The 15,190-nt window shown below is 39.7% G+C and overlaps 1 protein-coding gene and 1 long non-coding RNA gene across 2 annotated transcripts in view; one reads left to right on the top strand and one right to left on the bottom strand.

Annotated features, from left to right (window-relative positions):
- NKAIN2 (sodium/potassium transporting ATPase interacting 2) overlaps window positions 1–15,190 on the bottom strand; it is a 301,830-nt gene that overhangs the window by 20,531 nt on the left and 266,109 nt on the right. Inside the window, exon 4 of the mRNA XM_027632229.1 lies at window positions 8,932–8,992. Within this exon, the coding sequence (XP_027488030.1) occupies window positions 8,932–8,992 (61 nt within the window). The remainder of the gene's footprint in view (window positions 1–8,931; window positions 8,993–15,190) is intronic.
- Window positions 1,065–3,304, top strand: LOC113941085. The gene is made up of 3 exons (XR_003525593.1): window positions 1,065–1,212; window positions 2,901–3,025; window positions 3,115–3,304. It is a non-coding gene; the product is annotated as an uncharacterized LOC113941085 (long non-coding RNA).

Genomic DNA, 15,190 nt, shown 5'->3' with positions numbered 1-15,190 from the left:
AAAAAGGAGGAAAAAGAAAATGCCTTGGGCAGTGGCCTCCAAGTGTGACTGCCACACTCATAAATTAGAAAAAGAGTCATTAGTAGGTGCAACAAAGTGGAGAATTAAGGCCCAAATCTATGAAAGTTAGCAATCCAATACTAATGAAGACCTATCTAGATATTTGAAAGGAAAAGTAATAAGGAAAACTTTAACAGGAGCCATGCTGATAAAAATAATTCAGTACGAAGCTACATTCATGGCATGTAGGAAACTGCGAGGAGCTCGTGTTGACTGCCTCAGAGGGAAGAACACTAAGGCTGTGGGCAGGTATCCTTCTCAGGGCCACTGGAAATGCTAATGAGTCTGATCCACCCACAGCAGCTCATCACCACTCCCCTCTCAGACTCTGTTATTTGTCAGTCTGGAGTGAGCCCGGATGGCCAGGACCTGCCGTGCTCCATCCGCTAATTTGGGCTGAAACCCTAAGAACGCAGCCAGCTGCCCTCGGAGGGTGGGACACCAGGGTGGGGAAGGGGGCTTGCACCTCCACATGGCCACCTGCAGGTTGCTCCTCTGCCTGATTTCTGCGAGATCCAAGCTGCTCGCCCCTCCGGAGCTCTGACGGAGAGCAGCAGGAGACGCTCCCTGTTGAGGGGCCTGCCTTCAAAGCCTTCCCTCCACTTTCACTGCAAAGTAGCAGGAAATGACTGATGTCGAAATGGAGTCTGCCACCAGAATCAAAACAAAACACGCCTGAAACCATTTCCCATGCAATTTTCAACTTCTGAAGAGTTTTAGATTTTGCTATTTTTTCCTGATTTTGAATATGAACTTTATTTATTTTTCAATGTCAAAATATTTCCATGGCCAGGAAGATTCCCTGTTCTGCTACAGCAACAACCTGAACATCTCTTCAAATGATCTGTAGCTTCTATTTGTCAGAACCATGACTAGATATTACCTCATTTCTGCTACCAGCTTGACACAGCTGTGTGTGACATTGTTTCATGGTCTGAATGCCTTTGTGTTCCTCTCTTGAAGCTAATAATTCATGATAAGTAATATTTTCAAACTGGTTTGGTATTACATGTATCTTTCTTCAAAAAAAAAAAAGAGATGTTAATTGTTCATTCCCTTTTGACATGTGCAGATCTTTTCCAACATTTCTGAAATGTCATTCTTGAAAAGATCAAAATTTTGTAGTGAATAATTTAAAAAAATTTGTGTAAGGTAGGTATATCTCCCTGGCTGTTTCAATGCATTGATCTTATTAAGCAGTATCCCATTGTGATCGGTTGATGGAATGGAAATGTTACTTCCTTCAAGTTTACATTATATTATTTAGATAATTTTTAAACTTGAAGCTGTCAATCCCCACAGGAGGCAGTGATGGATACAAGGGGAGTGGCAGGGAAGACAAGTGAGGGAGAAGGGAAATTATCATAGATGAAGTCAGCAACACCACCATTTTCCCTTATATGATTTTATTTATATATTTGTCTCATACTACAGTCCTGTCTCCTAGGGATTCTTTGAACATCAACTTCATTAGTTACGAAGGCAGCAATCCATAACCAATTTTCTTTTCATGTCAAACTTGTTCATGTATAAACCCAGCCCTTTTGTCAGAAACATTTGCAATTAATCCCACAAACAAAGAAAATGCAAATTATACAGTCTACCCTAAGCAACCCTTCTGACTCAAGGCCCTGACCACCATCTATTACACACTAAAATGAATTGAAATTCCCACTTTGAGTCTAACCTAATTTTCTAGTGATAATAAGCATGGATTCCCAGAAGCATTCTATGCATCTAGATAGTAACATCCTAATTTCCTTTCCTGGTAAATGTTTTAAATAAGATTTTAGCACCAAAGGAAATTAACCTTTAAATTAATTGTAATTATAAAATGCCATCACTGATTTTGTCTTCAGACTAATTACTTGCTATTATTTAAACAAACTGCACCTCCTTGGAGCTTTTAAGTTTGTTTCACTCTGCAGTGCAGTGACAAATGATCACAGACCAGGCTCTGTAATGTCTGCCAAGCCCCGTGACACCTTGGACTGCTCAGGTCCATTTGCATCTCAAAAGCAGATGGTTTCACTTGTCATGTCTTCCCACCATAGGCTTTCTCCCCTGCACTTCAGCCTTGCACTCTGCAGTTCAGACATTTTCAACCTGTGCCTTGGTTAGCATGCCTTGGTGGGATGGGGAGCGTCTGTGCTCTGTGCTGAGGAGAATGAGATGCTCAACACCAGCCTTCTGCTCTGTGAGAGGCCCCCTCCAAGACTGGATATGACTGGAAATAATAACACAGGAACAATCTATTGATATCTGCAATAGATTATGTTGTACAGGCACCTCAGGGAATATTCTAAATGTTGCTGCTCTCCAAGGCAGCCCTCTTTAGCATGACAAGCATGAGGTAGTACCATGGGATTTCAAATACTTCTCTCTCTCCATGCTCCTATCAGCATCCTGACAGCCAAAGGCATCCCATTTTAATCCCTTTGGTTTACTTAGTTCAGGTAGCAGTCACCACACTAAATGAAACAAGTCATCGGAAAAGGCTTCTAATTTAGCCACAGGCTGTAAATTGGAGAGTTCAGCTGAACGAAAACAAGCTGTAGCTTCAACTTTTGTAGTGTGTTGATTGCATTCATTAATGGCCTATTCAACAATTTGGAGAACAACTTTGTTTTAAAGAGTGGCTTGTATTTGTTCCTACTATTATTTGCTGCTTTTCTGCCTCTGCGGGCTGCTTAGGTTGTCTCTAGCACTAACCAAACAAGTCAGACCAGTGATTCACCTTTTTGTGAGAGAGATGTCTACCCCAGATAGGGCAAATTATTCTTTGGAGTTTCATCCATGCCTCCATTGACTGTGGTGGAAATTCTGATTCTTATTTTAAGCTGCAGGCCTAATTACATGTGGCTATAGGAATATGAGATGGATGTCACCTGTAGCAGTATGGAAAAGCTGAAGATAGAATGACTGGTGTTTTACAGAGAAAGATTCAGGACACATTGCACAAATGGTAGGTGCAAAGCTAACTAAATATATAGCTGAGGTGTTGGATTGCCTTGTGAGGTTATTTTCTATAAAACCTTTTTTGATTCAACATAGGTGGACACTTTCAGGAAGAAAAGACTGCTATGGGAAACTAAACACAGCAAGATCTCTTCTGGCTAAGGAAGTTCATGAACTGCAAATTATTGTCAGGATTTTCTGGGAACCACAAACTTTCCATGTTTACCTATGCCTATATAGAAAATATATAGGGAAATAAGCATCAGATGTTCTTCATTACTGGATATCAAATATGTGGCTGGATAGACCTGGTACCTCCTGTCTTGAGTTGTGTTACACAAGTGTAACATAATGCTGCACTTGTAGGGCTGCAGCTCACACTACCACTAGTGTCAACTCTCAAATGGGTGGGGAAGAGACCTATCAGGCTGTCCAGGACAACTTCCAGAGATACATTCAAGTTCAGCCTTGACTGCAGAAAGATGCTTGCAGTCATCTTCAGCCATCTCTCCCAGCCCTAGTTTCAGCTTCTTTCCTATCTTTCTCCTGTAGTTGTATTGTCAGGATTTACAGCTGTATTCACCAGAAAATGTGATGGGAAAGAAAGAAGCAGAATTAATAATCAAATGTTTGCTACCAGTTTCTCTTTGTCTTTGTTTTAGAGATTTTTAAGCTGGGATGGAAGCTGAGGTATTAGTTCTCTGTAATGTTTCACTAAGCAGATTCTGAAAAGCATTTGGCACAGAAATAAAGTGATACCTGAGCATATTCTGCACTTCAATGGTGCCTTTCATCCCAGAAGCTCAAAGTTATGAAGCAACACGCCTATGAGTTTGTCCCTGTCATTATTTCCCATTTTAAATATGGGAAATGGAAGTATAGAGAGGTTAAATAGCCTGCTCAAAGGGGAAAGACTGACTGTAACAGAGATAAAAAGAAAATGTTTTTCTGCTTATACCCTATGTTTGACAAAATTTCACATCTCTCACACCTAATGTATTTAATATTGTCTTTTTAAAAAAGTCTCTGTCATCACCTTCACACTTCCCAGGTCAGGCCTAGGATCCCAGAGTGAATTATTGTTTGGCATCGAGTTTGTTGGCACATAACTGCACATAATACTGTATTGCTCACCATTAGATATTTCCTATTGGGGTATTACAGTCATCCTGAACATTTTCAGGAATTCAGGTGGGATCTTGAATTCAAGTTTTTACGAGGGAGGGAGGGAGGAGGAGTGAAATAATTTCACGGGTTATCTAGACCTTTACTTCTCTGCTAGACATCCCAAAAAGCTGGACTCAAGGGACTATGTAGCAAAAGTCTGCTTAATCCAGTTGCGATTTCTTTTGCTTTGCAATTTAACAGGCAACAATGCCAGAAGAAAAGAAGATAATGTATGTGCAAGTTGGATCCCTGCTAGCATGAGATAGTGCAAAGGTTGTACCTCCTGGTACTTGGGGAACAGTCAGAAGGGCCATATTTGTTCTCTGATTGCCTTGCCATTGTGTTATAGTCGGTAAATGCTATTTCTGCTACCTCTCTGGGTTGGCAAGGGAGCCTTCTGAATTAGGATTTCACTATAGAACACAGACTGAATTGGTGATATTCTCTTGGTTGGGGTACCTTTCCATTCAAAGCTGTCCCTCTAGTAGACAATCCAGTCCCCTTTCCCTCAACAGAACCTGCAAGGCAAGTGCAGAATTCCCACTTTAGTAACCTAGGTTTCTTTCTTAATTTCTTACAGACAAAAAGCCCTGGGAGAATGCTGTTTTATTGCTTACATTGCAGTGTTTTCCACCAAATGTCTGTATAGTTAATAAAGTTTTCAAAAATACCTTGGATTTTCTTTTAGTAAGGCAGTAGCAGCTTATAGCAGGGAGCTAAATTGCTAGTGAGGAAATGCACATTAAAGGAACATTTTGATGTTATTAAAAATAATGTGCAGCCTTTGAAAAATGCAGGTCTAATATGATTTTGGAAGACAAATGAGGAGCTCCAATAAGTTTACAGCCATTGAGTGCCTCCAAGTAATCATTGTTCCTGACATTTTTATGTTTCATTTTTAATTGCTGCAGCCAATAATGCTAATGAGGTAAGACTGGCCACAGCTTAGGCATACCAGTAACAATGGTGAAGGGGAAAATATGGAATTGGCAGCAGTCCTACTGGGCACCTGTCTTCCCTCATCTTTCCCAGATAAAGACCTGAGGTACTCCAAGCCTCAGAGTTCCTCCTCCCTACACAGCCACAGGGAAAATGATGCAGAAGGGACCTTTGGGAGTGACAAACCTTCTCTGAGAGAAGTAGCCATGGAAAATCCATGGCTTGTCTTCCCCTTGGAGATGAGTGCTGCTGTTCGACTCCGGTGGACCCAATGTTATACCACTTCCGGGACTGTACCAGGAGGGAAAGCAGTTTCATCTTTAGTCCTTGGTGCAGAATTAACCCAAAGCAGATAGTTCTTCTGAAAGATAGCACAGACTTGAGCTTTGATTTAGGGGACCTGAGGCTGGATTTATTTGGTGTGTGAGTAATTAAAACCTCTAGACTTGCTGTTTCAGCCCTAGTTCTGACCCTGGTTTGATCACTGTATTGTTCCATCCCTAATCCTTTGGTGAGGTTAGAGCAGGCTAATCTTAGTGAAATGTTTGCTTAGTTCTACCCTCGCTCATTTGTTCTCTCAATAAAATCTTCATAAAGAATGGAGAAATAATAATTCTTTCAGCTTGTTCCAATTACTTTGAGAGCAAAGCTAATTCAGTTGAACCAGCTTAAGAGCAACTTGACTCTGTTTCCAAGTTGAGGCTCTGTGCCAACAGAAGATGAGACACCTTCTATAGTCCAGAGCAGTGTCGATATCTTCCTCTGGTTAAAATCTGGAACGTGTCCATGTTTGACTCTTGCATGGCTTTTTCTCTAGTCTTATGCCTTGCTGCTTACACCTGCCAAGTTCAGTGTTTCTGTGTCTTTTGCTCCTCTTTTGGACTGCTGTTGTTCCCATGACCCATCACCAAAGCAGAAGAAATGGAATTGAGTGTATGGGCATTTACTCTGTCCATCGTGAGAAGCAAAAGGATTTTTCTATTGTCTCTGTCTCATCAGAAAGCACTTGTGGCTAAGCGACACTTCAGTATGATCCAATATGGTTATCCTTGAGGTTCTCTGTGGTTGGCAATGAGGCATCACATTTTTACACACATGAGTGGTCCTGAAAAACAGAGATGTAGTTTTCTCCTGTGATGTCTGTGAATATAGAGGTGGGTAAGAAGATGGCAGTGTCCCTCTGTTGTCCTTCACAAACCGCTTCAGTGCTGGGAAAGCATGGAATGGTGTGGCAGAGTTGCTTTCTGTTGACTGGTTGTTACCAGAGGATCTTTCGCAGCTGACACAGGACAGAGAGGGAACATCAGCTGCCAAACTGAATGGAAGCACAAGCCCAACCTAACCCCTTACCAGGTATGGATGCTAGGCAGGGGCTGATGGGTAACTGCTTTTTTCTCCTATGCTGGATATTCAGCACGTTTGGAGGAGGGAGTACGCTGTGGGCAAGGGGGCACCTTCATCCCTCTTGCTCCATAGCAACAGGCTATGAGGAACTGGAAAAGTGGAAGAAGAGACTATGGAAAGAGAAACACAGCTAGGGGATTTGAAGTAATCTCAGATCAAAGACTTGCCTATGCAGGAAGCTCAAGAAATGGCTCTGGGACATATTCCACTTATCCTGAAAGCTTTTCTCCTTAGCACTCCCTTGGTCTGCATGAGATGACCCCATTTGCGAATGTATGGAGAAAGTCACGCTTAGGCATCTTCCTCTGGAGTAAAAATACTGAATGACATGACATCCATAAGGGATAAAATCTTCTAAGAAGAGCATGATAGATGGATGTGTTGCCAAAAGGGATGGAAAGGAAGGGATAGAAAAGGAGAGAAAACGTATCTAAGGAAATAAAAGAATTTTAAATTAAACCTGAGTGGAGAGTGTTTGTATGGACTGCAGGCCCTGGTTGTCACAGCGAACACTTGTCTGAGCAGAGAGAGAACTAGAATAGTTTTTAGTCTCTGCTACATGATGCCTCTCAGTAGAAACTAAGGCTTTAATTTTATGATACCTTGAGGGGCCAAATCCAATCTAAGCATTATTATAGTGTTGGCACAACTCAGTCACGGAAGTTCCCTTTTTCTCTTTTTTTGCCAGCTAAGCTTCCAAGCCTTACCAGGGGGAAAGCTGCAGCGCCTGAGCTTGTGCTGGCTTCATTGCGCTGGCTGGGGGTTCACCCCGGTACCTCAGAGACATGCTCACAGGTGGGTAAGACGGCTCTTTGACTGGACAAGGAGACCTAGCTGAGGTTTACTAACAGAGTAATAAAAGCCTCAAAATAGTCAAGGTGATGGCAAAAAAAGGTTCAAAGAAGCATGACAATCTGTGGCTCTGGAACAACAGGGAGCTCCTGCCACAGTGAGAAGAAAACAATACCATATTGGCTGCAGCACTTTACTGCCAGGAATGCTGCTTTACCGACCATGGGAGAAACCTCTCAAGTGTGCTCTGACTTCTGCACTCGTTTGGTGAGCCAAGACTCAAGCCCCTTCCTTGATTTTTACTTATATCATGCCCTAAAGCATCACAGAAGAGTGGAAAAAAGATTTAAGCCCTTAGAAGAGAGGACAGGATAGTATTAAATGGGATTTCAATTTGGGTGGCAAGGAATAACTCTCCTCCAGCCCTGTGGATAGAGAATGCATTTAATGGGAAAGCAAGAGAAAACACATATGACTGAGTCCTTCCCTAAACAGACAAGTCTATTTGTGACAAACCCCTGCTCCACATATCTGTCCCAAATCGTTTTTACTCTTTATACATTCCTCTCCTCCACAGAAACACAAAAACAACTGAAATGAGCATAGTCAGAACGACCTCCAAAGTGTGGTGGTTTGATTTCAGCACTAAATCTCCCCTTGATGATTCACAGTGACACTGTATTGCCAATAGATTATAGGGTTGCAGCTATTTTCCACGCAGGAGAACACACAAAGGAAACCCCGCCAGCCCTTGCAGTGCTCTCAATCAAATAAAACCCCTTTAGCTTCCTGTTGCAGAGCTCTCTCTAGGATTCATGTATATTTTATCAAAGTTACACGCAGTTCTGATACTTGTTTCTAAAGTGCTTTAGTATGAATCCCAAGATGTACTGAAACGCTGCAGTGGCCCATTTAAAAAAAATCAAGGTTAGGGTAGAGAGAAAAAATGAAATGCCTTGACTCTATAGCATGCAATAAGAGCAAATTCTGCTCAACAGGCTTCTACTGATATAAATAAGCAGAAGAAACACAAACATATATCTCTATGAAATCATTTCACTCCTCTTAATTGTACCCTGAGAGCAGTAGGAACGAAGAGGAACTCCACTGTTTCACCTCTCATAAGTGAAGGTTCTGCAGTAATCTAAAGCTATTTTTTTGCCAGAAGTGTTTTTACGGGCCAACGCACATGTCAACACAGGAGACCTATAACCTCAGCAGTAAGCAATTACTCTGAAGATAGTTAATAACAATCTGAAGTAAGGAAAAAACCCCAAACTTATATTCACCGAATGGCATTGTTTTGTTCTTTTTTTTTCTTTTTCTTTTTTTTTTTTTTATGTCTTAAGCTAAACTGGGAGATAAAGAATTGCAATGATCTTTTCAGAAGGAAGGAGTATGTTTATTAAATTTTTAAGCAGCATTTCATGACTCCTTAGTCCTTCAGACATTTCCAAATTTTAGACCAAGAAAGATGGACAGAAACCATGTTCTGGCTACGGTGTAATAAGGCATTTAGGTTGAAGTCAGCAGAAGCCAGAATAGTGGAGGGGTGATTTAAATATAAAAAAAAAGTATTCATTTTGTATGCAATAAAGCTTTAGTACTTACAGCTGTCCTCTTCTTCAGTAATACACTTCACAACATAACAGGCATAGATGAAGCCTGCCAGCTGAAACAGAATGTAATAGCATTAGATGTCAGACAAATACGACAGAAAAACAAGAGACTTTAGAAAAGCAACAACAGAAACAGAAACAAAATTCAACAGACTGTCTTTGATGAGGTATAAACATAATTCTCTACAACAGTTTAGTAATTTTAATTGGAAATAATCAGGAGAATTTTGCATCTTCCTTGAATATCACATCCTTCAATAAAACTTCCAAAAACTGACCAAAATTTTTCCAATAACTAAGAAAATTCTTTTTAATTATTGAAAACTAGAAAAGCAAATGAGTGGTTGGATCAATGGGCTTTTAGCCACTGATAATGTAAAGATTTCTGTCAAAATCAGATTTGTTATCCAACAAAACCTGGCCCTCTAGTAGAACTTTTTTTAAAGTCAGAACCTTGCCAGCTAAACAAAGGACAAATTCAGTGCACTTGTAAACCAGCTTTATAGTGATATTTTATCACTTGAAATTATGGCTGTGGATTAATGGGACTTGTTCCTATATCTGCAATAGTCCCCAAGCCTCAAGACATATCTTCCGCTTTGGATAGGTCTGGATGTGTTTACATCAGCATCTCACACGGCAACTGCAAAATTTGTATCTTGTTCCTCTCAATCCTCTCTGAAGAGCATACCCAGAATTGAATTGTAAGCAGAAGCAATTGGATTTAAAGAAAATGAAAATCTCAAGCAGTTATTGAAGTGTCACCTGAAAAAAATAATACAAAAAGGAATAAATGGCCAAAATCATACATCCAACAGGCCAGGTATCATATGAGTCCTCTGCTAGTCCCTCGATCAAGTTCTATCATTACCAAGAAGTCACACCAGAAGTAACAGAACAAATACTGGAACAGCAACCCGAGCCATGTGTTCCATGCTTTACACAACTTCCTTAACATCTAGGTCTGGAGAGTTTTCTCTACTAAATAATAATAAATCATTTTTCACCCTTTAGCTCATTGCTGAAATTTTGCACAGTAAGACGTCAAAAGAATTCAAGTTGCTTGGTCTCTTTGTAGTGAAAAGTGAGCCATGCTGTCAAAATCTATTATTCTGCACAGGTCATCTCACAGAGATATTTTCATGAGCTGCAAGCCCATCTGTACACTTTGGGAATTAGTTCTTTATACAGATAATAAAAATGCTTAGATGCTCCAGCCAGGACAGAACTCTCTTTGTCAGTTTTCTATGTAGAAAGCTCCCCATACCCACAAATGCTAGCTTCTAACACACGTATGGGTGAGAGATGGCTAAAGGTTAAAAAAAAGGTCAGCCTCAAGGCTTTTCTGAAGAGATCAAGACTTGATTTGGAGATCACATTGAAGCCAGCACAGATATTGTCTGCTAACTGCTTAAGTTCCATTTGGGAGCCCAGAAGCTGCATTACAACAGAACTAAACCATTAATTTTGTCATTTATTATAAATCTGCCTTATAGTGCTGCTGGGAAGATTTTACACCTGGGAAGGATGAAATATTCACTACTGGACACAAAGAACTCACTGTACCAAGAACAGTGGCATTCAGCTAATATCAGCATTTCATGTCTGTTTCTTGGCTTCAAGACAGAGGGCTAATTTTCTCCACTGACTTATGCCCTGTATAACCCCACTGACTTCAATGACATTACATGAGGTTTAATTCAGCAACAAAGTAGGCCCAGAAAGGTTGTTCATAAATGATTCCATTCTTGGACGTGAACCCCGGCTTAATAGTTTCTCTGTTCTCTTTCTACAGACCATCAGATCCCAGATAGTTGAACAGTTGCATCTCTAGTAGGCTGCTATGGTAATCCTTTTCTTACAATACAGTTCAATACTTTACTATCTTTTAAACCACCACAAATTCACTTATTGTTAACTGAACTTCTCTTACAAAGCACAGCAAACAAACTCTATGACAAATGATGTTTACAGCTGATCTTCTAATTGTATTCAGTTACAGCCCTTAAATCTCTAGGGAACTCCTTGGATATACAAGCAAATCCTACAGCATTTCATCAGATGAGCTTTTTGATTAAACGTGTGCCTTACAACTCAGGTTGTTCTGATCTAAATACAAATGGAAGCTTTTTTCCCACGAGATAATCAGAGTCCATAAAATAAACCTCCCCTCCTTCCACATTTATCTAACCCTTTGCTTGGTACACATAATAATTTTGTTTTAATTTAGATCTCACATTAGGTTTTTCTTTTTTCTCTTTTTTTGTAATCAAGCAACTTCTCAGTTCTGATCCTGTGACAGTCATTCAGGATTTATCTTCTAATTGCATCAGCAGCAGTGGGCACAAATTCTGAGCTGAGGATAAGAACCAAAAGTGGCAGCTTTTACTTTGATGATGCTCAATGACCTGAGCCCATGGTGACTGCAGAGACCTCTGGGATAGAGATCAGGAACATGCTTTCTCCCCTGTGGACTAGGACTTCCCATAGGAAGGGTACCACTCATCTACAGACGTAGCAGACATTTCTTGGGGATCAGACACCTAAATTGTTAATGAATTCCTGCAAGGATGAAGGGCTCTCACAAAATTTACCACCTTTGTTATAGTGCAAGATGCACATCTTTGACCTTTTGTCTCTAAGAAAAGCACACTGCAATGTACCTATGTACAGCAGAAAAAAAAGTCCAAACAAAACTCTTCATTGAACATACTCCTCACCCTGGAGAAGAAGATGAGGGAAAGAACCAAATCAAATGCAAATGATAGAGCTCAGTCACATCACTTGATATATTCCTGGGAAACCTTCAAACAGCAGTGCTCAGTGCAGTATAAGAATTACACAGAGTCTTCCCGATTCAGTATTTCCAAAATATTTTTATTTTACATGAGAAAGAAGGAAATGAGTCTTCAGAGATAAAGAAGAGAAGAAGATGGACTGTTTCAGAAAATCACTTTAGAACTAGGAAATTTAACTTGCAAACTCTTGTTGCTTTGCATCCCTCCCTATTTATTTTTTTAATTAACCAAACTTTGTTTTTTATAAACCATGCAGTGATAAAAAGAAATAGGTGCAATGAACAGAAGATCAGTTCTGGATCCCAGACCCATCAAGATTATGTGTCTACATCTGTCCCATTCATATTTTAATGATGTATTATGGGCCTCTAGAGGAGAAGGAACCATTAACAACAACTCTGCTCATTTATACATGTAGTGATTAGTGAATGCATGTTTTCATGAGCCTAATTTTCTGCAGCTTGAAAAAATTTGCTCTCAACAACTGTCCCTGATATGTCCATATGAGAGTATAAATGAGTACTGCCCTTTGCCTGCACCGGCTCCCTGGGTGTACTTTGAGGCCACCCTGTTGACCCTAATTTTGCATACAATGATCTTAAACATTTGGGGTTTTTTTATTTGTTGTTTGGTTTTTTTCCCAATCTATAAATATTTTGATAAAAATATTAGGCAAAAGCCTAAAATAAAGAAGCAATAAAACCACACTACTGAAGCTTTGGTAATAAGATTAATTACAGAATAAAGTTAATGCATTTTGTTGCCTTATTATAGCCGTATAAGGCCAATAAAAAAGTAGACAGAATATTCCCCACCCAAGTCAGCAGTGTCCTGTTATGCTGTTAAAGACTTTTAGCAATCCTGAGTTTCTGTGAGTGTATTTCCAGACTTGCTGAAAATATCAAGTACTGTAATGGAACTTAATCAGAATTAGTATTGATCAAAATAGTGTCTTTTTTCTCACTTCTTTTATGGTGATGACTGTTTTTATACACTGCAAATAGCACTAGATTTGGGAAAAAAGCAATTATATAAAACAGCATAATTCCTGGTCAAGGCCCTCACATTTCCCTCCTCTAAAGCAATGTCTGTGTAGATAACTATTACAAGTTAACTTTACTGAGCTGGAAACCTGAAACAAAAGTGTGACAGGAAGGAGGAAACACAAACTAAAAGTGGGTAAGATCTGAGTGGGATAAGGTGATGAGGAGAAAACTTCAGATGAAGATTAATGAGTTAAGGTTTATGGAAATGGTACATAGTCTTGGCTTCATTGAATGAATATGTTTTATTCTATAACCTTACTTGGTCAGGAGAAATGGACCATAGACTTTCCTATGGGAAAATGTTACAGTATCTTCTGAAACAGCTGAGGCTTGTGTATTTACTTTTCATTATTAAGCTTTTTGTTTTAAGACCTAAGCAAAATATGGGTTAGTTCAAGCAATAATAATGCAGAAATACATGGAGATTAATTCTGGCCCTGGGAATGTTATATTGCAAAGGTTGGTGTTACATGTCTACCCATGTGCAAATTAATAATTTTTCTTGCAGTGGGATGCACACATAAAGCCTTTGTAATGCTCTGCATTTAAGGAACAGTGTTTCTTTAAAATGGATTTTTGAAGTCTGGAGATATACATATAGATATCTCCACATTATGAGCAACTCAAGAAACGGAGAATTACTATCTAGAAAGCTTCCAGTGTATTGATTCTCAGAAGAATAATACTCATTATTTAGCAGGAAAGGTGAGGCTGAGACCTTTCTATCAATATCTGTAAATTTAAGTTGGTGTCATGGGGGTTCTAAAGCTGCCCCCTACAAAAACCCTTTCAAGCATGATTTCACTGCCTGCAGTAGTGCCACATAAGTGAGTGAATATCATTGGTGGAGTTTAATATAAAACTTAAGCTACATTCCATGGAAACTACTCTGTTGAGGTACGCTTTTATTTGTGCTTACATTTAACGTTATGAGAACCCTGTCATTTCTGCAAGTTTAACTATCTTTCATCATAAAAGGAGCGTTGGAAAACTACTGGTATAAGGCCAGGTTCCTGATGGGGAATAGACTATGTGGCCTTGCTGTCCTTATTCTACAAAATTAAATATCTATATGCTGGCTAGAAGGAATTTTTCATTAGTGTGGTCAAGTAGCTTTATTTTGTGCAATAAAATAATTAATAAAAAAAGACAATGTTAAATTGACATGTCCACAACAGTATTTAGGGAGTAACTGTGAAATTTAAAAGCAAAGTCAACAAAAATGGAAATGTCTTAGGCTGTGTAGTTGTCAAATCATTTTTCTTTCCTTTCTTAAGTTGAAAAGTGCTCGAATGGTTTGGTGTTTCTTTTTAGCAGACACAAGAAAAACATGAATCATCAATACGGATGAGTCTGGACAAATTGGAAAAGAGGACTGTGATAAAAATTGCATTTATTTCACCGAGTGCCTCATAATCTTTTTTATTATCATCTGTCTAGAAGGTGCTTAGTATAAAATGCTTATTTCTCAGTGGACTGTTCAATTTCCTGGAGGTTTCCTTTTTGTATAAGCATTTGAAGATCACCATGAAGACCTGCTAGAATACTTTTGTTTGAAATCCTTCTAGGCTATTGAGTGCAGTTCTATCTTGTTCAGGACAGCTGTTCCCTTAGCATCTTCCCTGGCAAGCCTTTTCAACTGATGAAGAGACTACAGAGGCGCTGAAAATCACAGCACTGACTTGTCAGAAAAGAGTTGTGCAAACCTTTAACAACAGTAGAAAGCAAGAGATACTTACCTGTTTTGTAGCTGTATTACACTCAGCTTGACCCAAATTTCCAGAAAGTTTAAACTTTAGTGAGAGTTTTCTGCAATTTTGACCTAAAACTTTCTATGAATCTTCCCTCTTCCTAGGTATTTCAATGTGATTTATGCTTTTGATAACCACATGATATTTGGCACTTTTCCATGATTTTGTCTCAAGAGCTAAAGAGTAGGATGTCCCTTTTCCTGCCTCAGACATGAAAGATAACTTAAAAAGCCCCTAAAGGGGGCTACCAACTTACACAAGATGGAACTAGGGATTACTTATTGCTGACCTCTGTGTTAACTGCACTGCAGAGTATCTTGTAGATTCAGGCTTGGCACTGAACTTCACATTCCTGCTCCGACAGGCAAAATGCCCCAACCAGGACTCTACTGGATTCCCTCAGGAAACTGAGGTAAGCATGTCTCGTTGGGCAGAGGGGAGGCCACACTAGGCTGACTTCTGCAGATCCCCAGGTCACAGTTCAGAGCAAGGATAGGACTGGGAAGAAGGAGCAAATTCTCCACCAGCTGCATTCAGCAGATACTGGGTGCAGCTTAAATGCACATTGCTCAGTGCAGGCTGAATGCATTACTGCTGCCAAAAAAACATGTCAAAAAATGGAGAACTTTTAATTTTCTCTTTCTTCTTTTGTGGAA

This window comes from Corapipo altera, unplaced genomic scaffold (genome assembly GCF_003945725.1).
Source record: "Corapipo altera isolate COAL_440 unplaced genomic scaffold, ASM394572v1 2b, whole genome shotgun sequence".
NCBI lineage: Eukaryota > Metazoa > Chordata > Aves > Passeriformes > Pipridae > Corapipo > Corapipo altera.
This window is presented reverse-complemented; position numbering and strand designations above follow the sequence as displayed.